The sequence below is a fragment of the Mytilus trossulus genome, chromosome 8 (genome assembly GCF_036588685.1).
Source record: "Mytilus trossulus isolate FHL-02 chromosome 8, PNRI_Mtr1.1.1.hap1, whole genome shotgun sequence".
Classification (NCBI taxonomy): Eukaryota; Metazoa; Mollusca; class Bivalvia; order Mytilida; family Mytilidae; genus Mytilus; species Mytilus trossulus.
In genome coordinates, this window is record NC_086380.1 from 46,135,725 (window position 1) to 46,154,202 (window position 18,478).

The 18,478-nt window shown below is 35.1% G+C and overlaps 2 protein-coding genes across 2 annotated transcripts; both read left to right on the forward strand.

Annotated features, from left to right (window-relative positions):
• Window positions 1-5,026: 5,026 nt before the first annotated feature.
• On the forward strand, window positions 5,027-5,980 carry LOC134727710 (uncharacterized). Its single transcript, XM_063592093.1, has one exon. The coding sequence runs from the start codon at window positions 5,027-5,029 to the stop codon at window positions 5,978-5,980; it is 954 nt and encodes a 317-aa protein (XP_063448163.1).
• A 243-nt stretch (window positions 5,981-6,223) lies between these two features.
• LOC134727711 (uncharacterized) lies at window positions 6,224-7,897 on the forward strand. Its single transcript, XM_063592094.1, has one exon. It carries the CDS (start codon window positions 6,224-6,226, stop codon window positions 7,895-7,897), a length of 1,674 nt encoding a protein of 557 aa, XP_063448164.1.
• Window positions 7,898-18,478: the final 10,581 nt, after the last annotated feature.

Sequence of the window (18,478 nt, forward strand, 5' to 3'; positions counted from 1 at the left end):
AAAAAAGCTTTTAGCTGTTTTCAGGAAACTTTGATGAACTTTGTAAATCTATTGCACGAGGTAAGCTCTCTTTAGACTATTACAAATTTTAGATTTTACGTTTCAGGTTTTATTGATTAAAAAAAGGGTATGTTTGATATTGACTATCTACTTTGAAGTGCTATGCCGCCAGTGGATTATGGAAGATATAATTGACGAATAAGTCATTGATACCTGAGAAATTCAGGAAAGAGCTTGACCTAAGAGGCTGCAAAAATGTGACGAAATTTTCGCATTATCAAAACAACAAAGATACGCAACATGAGGAAGAGAATCATTGATAGTGGACACAATTTGTCAATTAAATTATAATGTGATTTTGAAATTGGTTATCAAATGTTAGATAACATGTAATTTTGAAGTTGCTTCATTCTTTCACATTAGTTTGTACTTTTGAAACTTTTGCCTCTTTTAATTAAGAAATAATTGATGCAAGCTATACTTTATTGTAGTTTTAACATGGGTAGGCATTATATACGTGAATATTTTTGCACGAGCGATAGTAAGAATCCAAAAATAGTTAATTCCACTACGCGATTGAATGATTTTGACGTTTGTGGTTCAACGTATATAGTAATTCATAATAGAAATATATCATAATGACATATAATAGACCAAAATAATACTGACGGGATCTTTTAAAGTACAGAGTCACGTAATAAGAACAAAAGAAATACAGAGTCGCATATACAAAACAAACAACAAAAAAAGGAAAGCCAATACACACACATTGATGAGATGTAGAAGTACCGAGCCACGTCAAACGGATATCACATAAAACCATTCAACAGTAAAAGTAATATTAATAATAGAACAAAAGACAATTGAAAGAACAGTAAAACATGTTAAGATGATAAACAACATCAGTACGCAGAATCTATACATCAAGACCATCGTGTATTATTTGAGAAGTTGATACGGAATATTTATCAACAAGGTCTTGGTACCTTCTGATGAACTTTTTTAGAAAAAGGACGAGACGTTCTTTGACACACCCCTGGTTCATCAACTTTCTACTCCGACACTGACGACGTTTTACAAAGTCTGAGTAGGAGCTGCAAGCTCTTGAAAATTAAATAAGTTGGGAAATATATATCCCATATGCAGGTGAAGTTGGTATGTTGCTACTAAGGTGGGGGAAATTTATAATATCAAAATTAAAATCTTCTCGTTTGTCATAGATTCTGGTACTGAGATGACTGTGTAAGTCAAATTCGAGATATAAGTCTAAAAATGAGGCAGAGGAAGCGGTGTCTGTTGTTTCTTTAATCTCTAGTTCTGGGGGATATATCAATGGAACCCAATCAGAAAAGTTCGGATTGTTTATGGAAAGAACATCATCAATATATTTGAAAGTGAAATTAAATAATCTGGCTTCTTTGATCCGCCTGTTTTTTGACAAGTGTCTGGAGGAACTCCGATTCATATGAAAATAAGAGGCGCACAGTTTGTTCCCATAGGTGAAAACACACCTGACAACAGCACTTGTATGGTCGATATTTCGGCCATTGTACAAGAACAGGTACATTTACAAATACAAAACGTATTAGCCTAGTTCTGTAACTCTGCCAAACCAAAGGCCACATTTTGACAAGCCCAAAAGCTATGACGATCAGATGTCTTTATTAAATGACAAATGTTGATCAAGATCAAGTTTCTTATCTTGATCCAGAAAAAAAGATTGATAGTTTTGCATCCCCACGATCTAGTCAAATGTTTACATGCACCCCAGTGGAGGTGCCAGAAGGGGCACCTGGGGCTTCTGATCCAATTGAGTGGATTTCTTTTATCAATAAAATGGCAACTGTTCTAAATATAGAACCTTAACCTTCAGAGACTCAGCAGGAACGTCCTTCTTTTGTTTCGGCAAGACTAAATCCTGACAAGAATGATAAAAAAATCAGCAATAAAATTACCTTTGGAAGGAACAATTATTGACATGGTAAAATCTGTAGAAAAGGAAGCTATCTCTGGTCATTTGAAAAACAAAGCTGTTCGTGGCAGGGATGATAAGGCTTTCATGGTTAAGAAAGATGATTTTAATGCTTTCTGTCGTCCTCCTAAGTTAGATGACAATATTGAGGAAGGGCTACCTATTGGTCATAAAGGCAATTCTTTTAAATCTGGAGTTAATATTCCACCTTTTCACAGATAATTAGATAATGATTTTCGTCGTATGGACAATTCTGCCAGAGCACTTTTTAGAGCAGTTTCATATGGCACTATGATTTCTGCCTTTTTGGACGAGGCAACTTGTGAAGATGATAGAATTGAAGGACGTAAAGCATTAATTAATTGCTTGAGAAGTATGGCCGATTTATCAGGCATAATCATGGTAAATTCAGTATTAAGTAAAAGAAAACTTTTTCTGAAAAATGTTAACTTCAATAGTAAGTCGACAGAAAAGAAGTTGTTAAAGTTGCCCGTTTTTGGCAGTCAACTTTTTAATGGAAAATACTTTGACACACTGCATACATCAGCAGAAAATTTACGGATGCTAGAGAAACCCAGAATGTTTATAATAATGCTGGTAGTTATAGCAAGAACTTTAACAAGTCTAGAGATGATCGCACTCAGGTTAATGACTTTAACAGAAAGAGGAAAGGCGATTATTCTGATAATTCTGAGAGTGGAGCTAAAGTTGCCAGAACTAACACTTACTCCAACAAAGATAATTTTCGTCCAGGAAATTTTTCAAGGAAAGGATTTTTTTTTGGAAAGCAGCTGGGAGCCCAAAGGGTTTCCCAGCTCCAAGGAAATAAGGTCAAAGAACCTTGTACAAACTGTAAATATAAGTCCCCAGGTAGGGGCACGTTTGCTAATGTTTCACAGGAAGTGGACAAAGATCACAGGAGATCAATGGGTTTTAGAAACTTTACTGGAAGGACTAAAACTGGAGTTTATGAGTCATCCATGTTTAAACATAAAAGAGACAAGTGTTCCAAATACCATATCAAGATATGGTATTCACGAGTCGGTAATTTTAACAGAAATAAGTGTTTTATTAGAAAAAAACGTTATAGAGCATGTTCCTGTTGGGCAAGAAAACTTTGGTTATTACAGCACAGTTTTCGTAGTTCCAAAACGACAAGGAGGTCTGCGAACGATTCTCAATCTAAAACCTCTAAACCAAACAGTAGTGCCTCATCATTTCAATATGGAAACACTCCGTTCTATTATGCAGGCTTTAAAAAAGGGAGACTATGCAGTAACATTGGATTTAGCAGATGCATATTTTCATATCCCAATTCACACAGATTACAAAAAATTCCTGAGATTCCGATTTCTAGGTCACAGCTACCAATTTCGAGCAATGCCATTCGGGCTCAAATCTGCCCCAAGAGTGTTCACAAAGATCAAGGCTAAAGGAGAGGAATTTGTATAAGTGACTTGTCACTTGTTTTCCAATCCGTTGTATTGTATTTATGTTCGTATTTATTTATCTGTTTCTGAATAAAATATTGTTTACACTAAAGATCATGGCTGTATTAGCAGCATACCTACGAAAGGTAGTGATTCATATATTCATGTGTCTAGACGATCGGCTGATCAGCAATTCAGACAAAACAGCTCGTTTAAAGCAAACGCATTTTGTACTCCGTCTAGTTCAAGATGTGGGACTTATAGTAAATCAGAAAAAGTCAAACTTAATACCAACCCAACATATAGAATACTTGGGAGCCCTTTTCAATCTAGAGAAAGGGATAGTAACACCAACAGAGACAAGATTTCAAAGTTTTTTTGGAAATAATACATGTATTACTAAACAGTCAACAGATTCGGTTCATTCTGGCTATTCCTACATTTTGAAATTTATAGGTAAAATACTAAAATTTTATGTAGGAGTTCCCAGAATTTTTGTGTAAACAATGGGATTATGTAGGGTTATGTTGTAACAACATTAAACTAATGAGGTCTAATGAATCAAGGTAAATGCAGGTACTTCTTGTAGAAAATAAAGAAAAAGAATAATTTATATCGCAATCTTATATTTCATTTAATAATTTAAACGGCACAATTTATGTAAATAATATTCAAATGCACAATATGAATTCAGAGCTATAATCATGATAATTGCAATTATTTACAATAATATATACAAGTAAATAATATCATTTGAAATATCATTGTTAAATCATGCTTTACTCAAAGCAATAAATGTTGAATCACACTAGACAGAGCACCAAAAGTATACTAAATTTAGTAGTCTCAGATTTTAATTTAAATTTAAATTTATTTATAGCACTCACATAGTAATACAACATATAAGAGAATACAAAGTCTTAATCAAAGTGCAGGAGATGAGAAGCAGCATCTCCATACTCGACTGGAGTAAATTCATCATTATGTAACCTTATTTTCAACTTTACAACTATAATAGGTCACCATACGGCCTTCAACAATGATCAAAGCCCATACCGCATAGTCAGCTACAAAAGGCCCCTATATGACAATGTAAAACAATTCAAACGAGAAATCAACGGTCTTATTTATATATATAGAAAATGAACGAAAGACAAATATGTTACACATAAACAAACAACAACCACTAAATTTCAGGCTCCTAACTTGGGACAGCCACAAAGAATTTATTAGTTTCATTATTCTAACAAATTATGATTCTTAAAAATGAATATGATATCTAAAACTTAACTTTTATTGATAATAATAGAAAATAAGGTCTCATTTTTTATATATAATTAATGATTTTTATCTAATTTCCACAGTTAAATTTACCTTTGACCAAATTAGACACTAATGACTAAACCAACATATTTTGCAATAACAACATGTATTGTTCTTCCACTAATCCCCAATGTAGGAATAGCCAGAATAGGAAAATACAAAATGTAGGAATAGCCAGAAGACACCAACAGATTCAAGCAGTAGTAATTTTGAAATTACTAGGTCTAATGGCTTCATGCATTTACTTAATACCCATGGGAAGATTACATATGAGGCCAATCCAACTTTATTTGTTAGCACTATGGCGGCCAAACATCCAACCATTGAATCAGTTCATTCTTGTACGAATGAGCTTGACAGTACATTTAAGATGGTGGACAAATCGGACAAATATTTTCAAAGGAATGCCTTTACAGGAGCCGACAATTCAGTTGACATTGATCACAGATGCCTCAGAACTAGGATTGGGAGCTCATCTAGGAACTTGGCAGACTTCAGGAATTTGGCCAAAGTCTTATCAACTAAAACATATAAATTGGTTGGAATTGAAGGCTGTACACCTAGCTCTTCAACAAGCTGTACAGATCGTGAAAGACAAGAATATTTTGATAAGGTCGGACAATACAACAGTGATAAGTTATATCAACAAACAGGGCGGAACCCATTCGCCAGAACTGTTTTACCTAACTTGGGACCTTTATCAATGGTGTATTCAGAACAAAGTAACTATCCGTGCAGTTCACATTCCGGGAAAGATAAATCTACTAGCAGATGCTCTTTCGAGGGGGGAAAATCTTTTCAAGATGACAGAATGGACACTCAACAATATGATAGTAAATATGATATTTCAGAGACTGGGAACTCCAAGTATAGATCTGTTTGCAACAGCTCAGAACAAAAAGTTAGCAGTTTATTGCTCTCCGGTTCCAGACATAGCAGCATTTCAAGTAGATGCTCTAACTTTAAATTGGAGCGGCATCTATTTATATGCATTTCCTCCTCCAATCCTTGTTCCTCGGATATTACAAAAGATTCGAGAAGAAAAGACAGTTGTTCTTCTAATAGCACCAATGTGGCCAAGACAATCTTGGTATCCTCAGATGTTGGATCTAATGATAGATATTCCAATAAAACTACCACTTCTGCTTTCACAAATTCACAATCGAATACAAATATTTCATCAGAGTCCAGAAACATTGAATCTTGTGGCATGGAAATTATCAGTTTATATCAAAATCTGTACTTACCTGTCTGAAAAACATTTGCAATTACCCCTTGGTAACCCCTTGCAATCGCTAACTTTTAAATTATCTCCCTTTCACGATCTCCCGAATAGAAGATCACTTTACCTTCAGCGAAAATGGCTACAGCCTGATCGCATTTGGTTTGAAAAGCAATCGTTAATATTATATAAGAAAGGAATAGACATCGAGTGATTTGGATACAATGGAAGACAAGTATAAGAGCTGTGGAAAGTGCAGCGCACGTACAAAAATGTATGAACGTGTTAGACACGCACGATGAATGCTACCGACATCGGATTTGTCAGAAGGCCTTTCCCTGCAATACTTGTTGGGAATGGGATGATGAGAAACGGTCACTCGTGGATAAAACGCTGGAGAAAGCCAGGTCAAAGCTTTCTTTTTCATCAAGTGCCGTTAACCCTTCTGTGCAGGAGGCAGGCAAGAAACTTGAAACGGCAAAGCTGAGTGAATTGGCGTCGCCGGCAAAGCATGAAAAACTATCGAAAGTTCGAACTGATCATAGTGCAGATGATCGTGAACCTCAAAGTACGGGAGTACATTTTGAAGCAGTTGAATTTAACAAATTTATAGCAGATCAAGTGCAAATGCAATTGAAAAAGTTGTTACCACAGGAACAGACACAAGGCCTTATTGCAAGTGATGCAATGCATTCTTCCATTGACTCGAAATGTGAGATTTCGGAGAGTCAATTTTTGTCTAGGCCAAGGGCCCACTATAGTAAATTTGTGCCATCCGATGATCAGATTTCTGTTGTTTCCCATGAAATCGAGGATGAAATAAGTATGGGTGGTTCAGCTATTTCTGATGAAAATAATAATGATGCCCACTCTCAGTCACATTCTCATGAAAAAGACTTTTCTCTGTTTAGTGAAGGAGCACCAGGATCTACTGATCCAATTCAATGGAATAATTTTCTCCATAAATTGACAACTAAATTAAAAATAGATTGTTCAGAGGAAACTGAAACAGAAACAGTCAGAACTTCCTATTTGCCTTCAAGACTGAACTCTGGCAATTCAAATAAATCAGCTCATTTGAAATTACCTCTAGAGGGTACCACAGTTGAAGTTTTTAAGAATTTGGAAAAGGAAGCCATGTCTGGAAGACTCAAAAATAGGTCCGTTCGTCTTAGAGATGATAAGGCCTTTATGGTGTCGAAAACAGATTTCACAGAATTTTGTTCTCCTCCAAGGCTTGATGATAACATAGAGGAGGGTTTGTCATCTACTATGGGAAATAAAAGAAAAGGTTTTGTAGACCGTAAAAAGTTTTCACACTCTTTACCTTCCTTTCATAAGGAAATGGATGCTGAATTTAAGAAGGTTGACAACTCAGCTAGAACATTGTTAAGAAGTGTTTCATATGGCTCTTTGATAGCAAGCTATATTGATGTTGCTGATTCAGAGGAAGACAGGGTAGAAGCATGTTCAGCTTTAGTAGCATGTTTCAAATCTATGGCAGATATGACTTCACGTATAGTTGCTAACTCTGTTATAAACAGAGGGAACATTTTCTTAAAAAATGTTGATTTCACTAGCAAAGCCACATCAGCAAAATTGTTGAATTTACCTTTGAATGGCGCACAATTTTTTGGTGGTAAATATTTTGATACTTTGCATTCCTCAGCTGAAAATATAAGAGATGCTAAAGAAACACAAAACGTTTATCGTTCTTCATTTGTTCCAGGAGGGCAACAATTTGATGACGGATCTAGGAAAAGAAAATCTCAAGAAACTTCTAATGTATCCTACAACAAACCTGCAAAAACATCAAGATATGATAAGCAGGATTTTAATGACCGTCGTGGCACTGACACTTCGTCTAATTTTCGTGCCTTGCCAGCAAAACAAGGAGGAAAAGGATTTTTTTTATGGAAAAATTCCTCCCAGAAAAATTTCAAGAAATAAACAATTATATGTCTGCGGTAAGTCTCCAGGTAGGAGCACGGTTGTTACATTACCACAGTCAGTGGCTTCAAATAACTACAGACAAGTTAGTACTTCAGATAGTGAAGAACGGATTAATTTTAGATTTCATAAGTCTTCCAGCTTTTACAGGAGTAAAAGAGACAGTTGTACCCAGAGTAGGTACAAAAAGATCTTCTATATTAGAAGAGGTAAATTCTTTGTTAGAAAAACATGCTATAGAGCCTGTCCCGACAAGTGCAGAAAATCAGGGTTATTACAGTACAATATTCATGGGACCAAAAAGACAAGGAGGTCTCAGACCAATTCTAAATTTAAAACCACTAAACCAGTTTGTCATACCTCATCACTTCAAAATGGAAACCCTCCGATCGATTCTAAAAAGTCTGAAAATTGGGGACTGGGCAGTAAAACTGGATTTGCAAGATGCTTATTTCCATATACCCATTCACAAACATTACAGAAAATTTCTACGCTTCAGCATTTTGGGAAAAAAGTATCAATACCGAGCTCTACCATTCGGTCTACGATCGGCTCCAAGAATTTTCACAAAAGTGATGGCAGTAGTAGGTGCGTTTCTGCGAAAACAAATGATTCACATATTTATGTACCTGGACGATTGGATGTTAAAAAACAGCAGCAAAGTAAAGCTGACAAAACAATTACAGTACACTCAAGAATTGTTAAAAAATCTGGGTTTGATAATCAATGTGAAAAAATCTTGTTTAGTTCCGACTCAAACAATAGAGTATCTGGGAGCAGTGATTCACTTAAAAGAAGGTCTTGTGTTTCCGTCTCTAGAGAGATTCAAAAATATAAGTCAGATGATTCATATATTCCTAAATTCACAAACAGTAGAGGCACGTGTAATGTTGAGACTACTTGGTCTAATGGCTTCATGCATAGATTTAGTTCCATGGGCCCGACTGCACATGAGACCACTTCAGCTTTATCTTCTAGCTTGGTGGAGACCAGCTCTACACAGTTTAAATCATTTGATTCCACTGTATCAACCTCTCCAGGAACATCTATTCTGGTGGCTAAACCGAAGAAATTTTTTCAAGGGAGTGCTATTAGAACAAGAATCTGCTCAAGTGACTCTAGTGACAGATGCGTCACAGTCGGGATGGGGAGCTCATATAAACAATTATCAGATAGCAGATGTTTGGTCGCCTCAGTACAAAGTAAAACACATCAATTGGCTAGAACTCAAAGCTGTGCAGTTAGCACTGCAAACATTTCTGATAAAAGTACAATTCAAAAGTGTGCTAGTGAGAACAGACAATGCAACTGTCGTCAGTTATCTGAACAAACAGGGAGGTACACGATCCCCAGACCTTTGTTACTTGGCATGGGATCTTTTGAAATGGTGTATAAATCACAATGTCAAAATCCAAGCTGTTCATATTCCGGGAAAACAGAATATTATAGCAGATGCCCTGTCAAGGGGGAAAATGACCATTCGTTTGACAGAATGGGCATTAAATACGACAATAGTGAATTTGCTGTTCCTTCAGCTAGGAACACCAGTAATAGATCTGTTTGCGACTTCAATGAACAAGAAGCTGCCAGTGTTTTGCTCTCCTTGGCCGGAAGAAACAGCAGTGTCAATAGATGCACTGTCAATGATATGGACAAATCTATTTGCTTATGCATTCCCGCCACCGATCATTCTAAACAGAATATTACAAAAAATACAGAAAGAGGACTGTGTAATTTTACTGATAGCGCCAATGTGGCCGAGACAGTCGTGGTACAGTCAACTTCTCAACCTGTTAATAGACTTTCCAATACAACTGCCTGTCCAACAAAATCTATTAAGTCAAAATGGAATTTTTCATCCAAATCCAAGTGTTCTAAATCTTGTAGCTTGGAAAGTGTCAAAAGATCTTACACTGCAAAAGGATTTTCACCAAAAATTGCTTCAATTATTTCCAATGCACGAAAACAATCAACACAGACAGTTTATAATGCAAGAATCAAGATATTTGACAGCTGGTGTCAAGAACGGAGTATCAATCCCAGTACGGCAACTGTGCCAGAAATAGCTGAATTTCTTATGTTTTAACATACTGTAAAGAATTGTAAGCCAAGCACTTTAGCTGGCTACAAGTCAGCAATAGCTTTAATACATTCATCTAAAGATAGAATTTCTATTAACATGGATTTGCGTAACTTAATTAAAGGATTGTACAACATTAATCCACCAATAAGGCAGTTGGCGCCAAATTGGGATTTGCCGTTGGTTTTGCAAGTGTTAACAAAGACACCTTTTGAACCACTAGAAGAAGCAGAATTGAAATATTTAACCTTAAAGACAGTTTTTTTTATGGCATTAGCTTCTGCTGCAAGAGTCAGTGAAATACACAGTTTCACTATTAATGACAAACATTTCAGGAAAGAGCAAAGAGGTATACGGTTGTTGCCAAATATGCAATTTCTTGCTAAAACTCAAACTTTGAATAAACCATGGGAACCAGTATTCATTCCCAAATTTGAAAACTATGCTACAGATCCAAAGGATTTACTGCTGTGCCATTGTAGAGCACTACTAGCTTATATTAAAAGAACTGAAGTTTTGCGCAAATCACAAAGACTCTTTGTAACATATCAAAAGAATCATCATGTAGAGGCTTCTAAGAATTCCATTGCACGATGGATTGTGAACACGGTTAAATATGCATATGAACATGCAGATACAGACACACCAGTTTGTGAGAGCTCATGATACAAGAAAGCTCTCAACTTCTTGGGCTTTATTCAATGGACTTTCCTCTCAAGAAATTTTAAGAGCAGCTCATTGGTCAAATGAGACAACATTCACCTCATATTACTTGAAAGATGTACCAGATTTGGAATCTCGCTTTGCAAAAGCTGCAATTTTGCATACAGCTAACAGAAGACAGAAGAAGTATTAAGGTAGATATTTTTTATTTACTAGTTACTTTCTTCCTCTTACCCGCCACCTTAGGGTTTATGCTGCAAATTCTTTGCAAATGTTTTTCAGACAGGTAAGTAGAGATTTTGATATAAACTATGGTTTTTTTAAAAGTAAAAACCTTGTTTATGATAAATCTGTACTTACCTGTCTGATCCTACCCACCTCCCCACCTGAGGAAGTTAAGTTTTATATAATGTATATAGTTATTTTCGCCTCAGGTAAAGTGATCTTCTATTCGGGAGATCGTGAAAGGGAGATAATTTAAAAGTTAGTGATTGCAAGGGGTTGCCAAGGGGTAATTGCAAATGTTTTTCAGACAGGTAAGTACAGATTTATCATAAACAAGGTTTTTACTTTAAAAAACCATAAATTGCGCCATAAGTCAAAAGGATTTTCCGAAAAAAACTGCAGAAATTATGGCAAATGCCAGAAAAATATCTACTCAAACAGTGTATGATGCAAGACTCAGAATATATGACAGTTGGTGTAAAGAACAAAATATCAATTTCACTTCTTCAACTATACCAGAAGTAGCAGAATTTTTCTTATATCTTTCTACTGTAAGAAAATACAAACCACAGACTATTACGGGTTACAAGTCAGCCATAGCTTTGATTCATAATAATGGATTAGAAATTTCAAACAGTTCTGAGTTATCATCATTAATTAAAGGATTATTTAATATGAATCCACCAATTCGTCAATTGACTCCAAATTGGAATTTACCTTTAGTTTTATTGATGCTTACAAAACATCCTTTTGAACCTTTAGATTCAATTGAATTAAAGTTTTTAACATTCAAAACAGCTTTTCTAGTGGCTATCGCATCAGCCAGTAGAGTTAGTGAAATTCGTAGCTTATCATTAGATGATGGACATTTTAGATTTGAAAAAAATGGAATTAAACTATTACCAAATATGCAGTTTCTTGCAAAAACACAGACCTTGAACAGGCCTTGGGAGCCATTATTCATTCCTTCATTTAATTCTTATGCAACTGATTCTGAGGATTTGAAACTATGCCCTTGTCGTGCATTAAGGATTTACATAAATAGAACAAAATCTATAAGGATATCAAACAGACTGTTTGTTACTTATAAAAAAACCCATCATAAAGAAGCTTCAAAGGATTCTATTGCAAGATGGATTGTTAATACAGTGCGATATGCATAAGAAAATGCAGATAAAGACACTTACAAAACAGTAAGAGCACATGATACAAGAAGACTCTCTACTTCATGGGCTTTATTTTGTGGTCTATCAGCTTAAGAAATTTTAAAAGCAGCTCACTGGACATCTGAAACTACTTTCACTTCATTCTATTTGAAGGATGTTCTAGACCACCAGCCCATTTTTGCCAAGTCAGCAAGTTTGTATTCTTTCAAGAGAGGAAGACAGAAATAGGTGAATATAATTTTTTAATTCCTTATTTAATTCCTTTCCCACCTCCTTTAGTAGGGCTGCAAATTCTTTTGCAATTAGTTAAGGAGGCAGCTGCAGGTAAGTGGAAATATTGAAGTGAACTAAGATTTTTGTGGGTAAAATCCTTGTTCATGAAATATTTACACTTACCTGCCTCACCCACTCTCCCCTCTCGAGGAATTACTTAATACTGAAGACTGAAGAGCTACGTAAGGGAGATAACTGGAGGTGTTACCGTATTTATATTAAAAAAATCGACGAACGTATGGGAAAGTAGAGGGAGATTGCAATTAGCTAAGGAGGCAGGTAAGTGTAAATATTTCATGAACAAGGACTTTTCATTAAAGTAATCATGATAACTTGTGATTACTTATGATTACATCATGTACATTGCAAATTGCAATATTAAAGATTTTTTTAATAACTTTTTATCCTCGCAAAAAGCTGATTTTGATGATTTTTATAAATCCTTAATTTTCTAATCATATTTAAAAGAAATAAGACAAGTACAGTGTAACATGTGCAATTTGATAACATTGCTATATACAAGTGTCCTTTTTCTATGCAAAAGATATAACTGTTTTTTCTACAAAGGATGAGGTCCAGTAAGACCCCTTTTCGGTCCCAAAATATAGCAGTTTTACAAAATTGTTATAAATGTAAACGTTTAGATGTTTATTGGACAACAGAATGCTTCTGCTACATAAATATGGGCCGTTTTTGACAATACAATGCACATATATCGAGTACTAGCACCATCAACAAAAGTCACGGCTTGACACAAGGATAGAACGGCAGCCAAATAATTCCATTTAGGTTTCCAACTGTCATTTATTTTTTCATTCATCCAACCACAGTGTTCATGCGCATGATGAACTGTCAAATGCAGAAATCAGGTGTAGCCCAAACATGTCCTCCTTGATATGCTTCTCTTTTGATATGCTCCGGTAGAGAACCTCTGGTGGGCGGAATAGCACCATAAGGCCGCTGCTCCCTAGCAAACGATTCAAATCGTGCCTTGCTAATAGCAAATGTTTATGTTGCCATACCTGATGCAAACAAATGCTTCTATGATTTCCATGTGTGTGTATTCATACTAAAGCGGGCAAAAACGTCCATTCCATCTGGAAATACTTCCCATGTTTGCCAAGCTTACCTCTCAGCTTTCCCACGAAATGCCGACACAGTGGCACATCCACTGAATGCAAAGATGAAAGAAAGAGCAGCAACACGAGGACCAATCAAAAGTATTTGATATGTCATGTACAGGAAGCCATTGAAAGTCTTTATTCCTTCAAAAACCTATCCACAATTTGTCAACACATACTCTTGCGAGTGCTGCAATACCTAATACTACTAAATCTGTGTTAATAATAATTAACATTACTTTTTACAACCATTTTCAGCAGCATGCTTATCATGGACAAACATTCGTGTATCTGCTTCTTCATGGTTACAAGGGGATAGCTGGGAAGTATCTGTATTGAAATTGCATAGCATATATTCACCTTGAGTAACATAAGCATTTTTAATAGTCTCTAAAGAAGCTATTCTGTCGGCAAGAAACTTGAAAAATTCTGTTTTGTTGTCATCTTCACAGAGAAAACTACTCCAAACCCGTGGCGTTCTACAAGAACCAACAAATTTCCGTCTAGCACCAGTACAATTGCCTTTTTCTCGTCAAAGCCTTTGAATTATTAATCTATACATCGAATACAATATCTACTCTTGAATACCTATCAATGCAAAATTTTATGTAAGGCAGTAAGACATCATTTGCATAATCAGCAAATATTTTTGCTCCACGTGGTGTCTTGGAATTAACCATTGCTGCATCACCAACGCTAAAGAAATTGGATCAGTTGATGGCAAATCGCAGAATGTTTCTAGTATACCCATTTGCTTAGATTTAATACCACTGTTTAAGGTGACATCATGAGACAAAGATGGAGGAGCAGTTTGGTTACATGGCTAGATAAATCTTCAAAGTCAAACTGTCTACTTTGAGAAGAAATAAAGTCTAGAAAAGAGATCGCGATCACTTTTCATGTCCTCCTGCTTAATTTATCACAAAGACGTCTCCAGTTTCATTGTACGGCTGTAATAGGAAATTGATCTTTTTTTTATGCCATGGCGTTGTCAGTTTGTTGTAGATTAATGAGTTTGACTGTCCCTTTGGTATCTTTTGTCCCTCTTTTATATGGTTATTAAAAGCAGATTCCTCCTTCATTTTGCATATGCTTCAAAAGACCTTCGCATGGTTTGGACCCAATATCTTAGGATTTATATATATATCTTATCTGCTTCCGAATCAACAATTTCCTTAAAAAGAGTCAATTTTGTACAAATATTACGATTGTTCTAAAAATGGATTTCCAAACTAGTTTATCACTTTAAGCTAGCCTTTGAAACTTTTCAAAGAAATCCTTTTGTGTTTTCGTAGAGTCTTCATGATACCGACTCAACCCACTAGATCTTTCAAATTTATCTACAAGTCTACTGACTTCCGGTCCTGCTACCATTGAACGTCTCAAAGGGATCTTCGGTTAAACCTATAGCATCAACATCGTCCTTCACATTTGCATTATTCTGGTATTGTGCCAGATCAATTGTGATATTAGAAAAAAACTTGCTGGACTTATATACAGTGAAATTAATATTTGCAAATACCATTGTGGGTGATGTTTGTAAAGGGAGTCCATATCTCGGGGTCGGATTGGTAACCATCGAGCATAATTTACATGATCACTGAGACCAAACAAGAACGGTATCATGCTTGATATCTGACTCATAAAATGAGCGCACTACCGAAAGCACAAGAAGTTTTTAATTCATAACTGAACACCAGAAACTGTGGTCGAGATGACTCTCTTTCCTTACACCAGTTTATCAAATTATCGAACGTCACACTCGGAGTCATGAGATATATTTTCTGCGTTAACGCTTTCATAAACCGAAATTAATGAATCAAGAAAACACATGCAGTTATCTGATGCGCGTGTCTAGTCTTACAGAGGCGGATCCAGGGGGTGGTCACCCGGTGCCAGTGACCACCCCCTGGGTTTGCAAAAATGGTGCACCATGTACCAAAAAATTACTTACCTTAACGCTAACCGGTTAACCGGACTTTTTTCATTTCGATAGATTAGTTGAAAATCAAATCATGAAAGAGTTTTGTTTTATTTAAAAATTGTCGTCGTGGTAATTATTTTGACAGATCAATTGTCCAGTATAGTGATTGCTATTGTTAATTCTAAAAACATAAAATTAATTAGAGTTCGGGACAGGATCTTTAAGAAACATAATTAGTAAACATGTTTTTTTAACAGTAACTTTAAATCAGTAATGAGATTTAATTTTACTAATTACTTCATTATTTCGTTTGTGGTCTAATATTGTGTAAACCTACATGTAAATGTGCAACCTCCGTAGTGCAAGGGTTAGTCTGACTTTAAATTCAAAAATTGTAAAATGCAAACTAATGTGAATGTACTCAATGTATACATGAAAGTATGAGTAACATCCTTCAAGAAAAAAGCAAACACAGTGAAGAAACAGGTCGTACAGCTTGCACAATGACCTATAGTTGTTCATGTCTGTGTCATTTTTGTCTCTTGTGAAGAATTGTATCATTGGCAATCATACCACATCTTCTTTTTTATAATAAATCATTTCAAATTGAAACACATCCCATTATTTTCGGAGACAACAAGAGAAAAGGAAAGAATAAAATGTTTTCAGACATATGACATATTCAATTCTACGAGATTAAGATTTTTTTTAATTTTTTAATCTGAAGTTGGTACAAACGCTTTAGTTGATACGGTGTATTTGATTATTAAAAGTCAAACTTCGCCAGGAATCCTCACCGACAAGCCGTATAATGCTACAGGAAAAACTTCAATTCTAAAAGCGTATTTATGACTTAGATGAAAGGTTGTCAAATAGACACTCATACCACATCTTATATCTATGTGTAGGGCTCTATTTATAAGGCTTTCAAACACCAACTTAAATTACCGGTTAACCGGTTAATCGGTCGAACGTTCATCCGAGTAACCGGTTAGGGAAAGGTGTAAGATTTGACAACACTACTAAATACATGTACAACCCCCGACTTGCATACAAGTACAAACGACATTGGTTTTGTAAAACAATCAACACTTAAATTAACAAACGAAGAGAAATTTAATTTGATAAGAAATCATTTCCAATCTTGAATAAACTTTAACTTTCCTTTAAAATAAATATGCAGGAAAGAACAGACTGGTTCAGCCGAATTGGCTAAATCGCTATGATGGGCTAGTGTTCTCACCTTCATAAGAAGGAGCTTACTGCATATACTGTGCTCTGTTTGGGGTTGATAGTTTGGGAACATCATGCAAACCACTAACAGATATGGCACATGCAAGTACAAGACTTAACGATCATTTCGGTCGTGATGAGAAATCATATTAAAAAGTCATACTGAAGCTAGTACGGGGCGCCGAATGGGACTCTTGTGGTTTTGTACAAAATTCAATTCTGTCATAACAAAATCATTTTTGTCTTACAAAACTATGTGCTACAGACTTGTTTTGTGAGAACTTCAATTTTGTGATGACAAAATTCATTTGTGTAGACAAAATTCATTTTTGTCATGACAAAATTCATTTTTGAAGACAAAATTCGTATTTGTCTTGACAAAAGTCATTTTTGTCTAAAAGGTATGCAAATATAAACATATTTGCATACAAAATTGACTTTTGTTACCTGATATGGAAATCAAATCACAAAAGTCAATTGTGTGAGGTAAGATTCCATTTTGTGAGACAAAATTAACTTTTGTGAGACAAAATTGACTTTTGTGAGACAAAAATCAATTTTGTGAGACAAAATTCAATTTTGTCAATTTTGTTGAGACAAAAGTCAATTTTGTTAATTTTGTTGAGACAAAAGTCAATTTTGTCAATTTTGTTGAGACAAAAGTCAATTTTGTGACGACAAAATTCATTTTTGTGACGACAAAATTCAATTTTGTAACAACAAAATTGGCTTTTATGAGACAAAATTGACTTTCGTGAGACAAAAATCAATTTTGTTGAGACAAAATTCAATTTTGTCAATTTTGTTGAGACAAAAGTCAATTTTGTCAATTTTGTTGAGACAAAAGTCAATTTTGTCTCACAAAAGTTAATTTTGTCAATTTTGTCTCACAAAAGTCAATTTTGTATAACAAAAGGCAATTTTGTATAACAAAAGTCGATTTTGTATGCAAATTAGTTCACAGAAACCAAACTAAACTAATTTGAATACAAAATTGACTTTTGTCACCCAATTTTCAAAATAGGTAACAAAAGTCAAGTCTGTGTAACAAAAATGAATTTTGTCATGACAAAAGTGACTTTTGTCCGCTGATAGAAAATTTTGTATGACAAAATTTTAAATTTGTAGTATGATACAAATTTTGTTAAACTGAACTCATTTTTGTTGAACAAAAGTCACTTTTGTCCGTACAAAATTGAATTTTGTGTACAAAACTACAAGAGTCCCATTCGGCGCCCCGTAGCTAGAGCAAAAGCTCAACCTTTTCTTGACAACATTGAGCAAAGGACTACTGATATTCAAACATTTATTGATAAAGCAATGAATGAACGTATAAATGCAAACATACCTGTTTTGAAATCTATATGCAAGTGTGTTTTGCTTTGTGGCAAACAGAATCTTCCTATAAGGGGCCATATAGGGATGATGCAAAACATATTTCGGACAGAAGTTTCAATTCCTGGAATTTTTATCACTCTACATTGCTAACGTCAGCTGCTGAAACCATTAAAAAATGCAACAAACTTGATTATCCCAATTTGAATATATATGCAATTCTCAAAATTGTTTGCACAATGAATGTAACAAGTTGTGAATGTGAGCGTTCGAATAGTGAGCTCGGGTTACCGAAAACATTTGAACGTACAACAATGGGCCAGGACCGACTAAATGGACTTGCACTGATGCACGTGCATTACAATTTAGAGTTAGAACTTGATGTTATAGTTGACATGTTTGCACGCAGGCATCCAAGGAAAATGAAATTGAAATCAATTTTATAAATAATGTGAAACTTTTGTCTTCCATAGTTGTAACTATTTTCATGATACCAATAAAAAAATTGAATTTTTATTTAAGATTTCAAAAGGTGACCACCCCCTGATAAATTCCAGGATC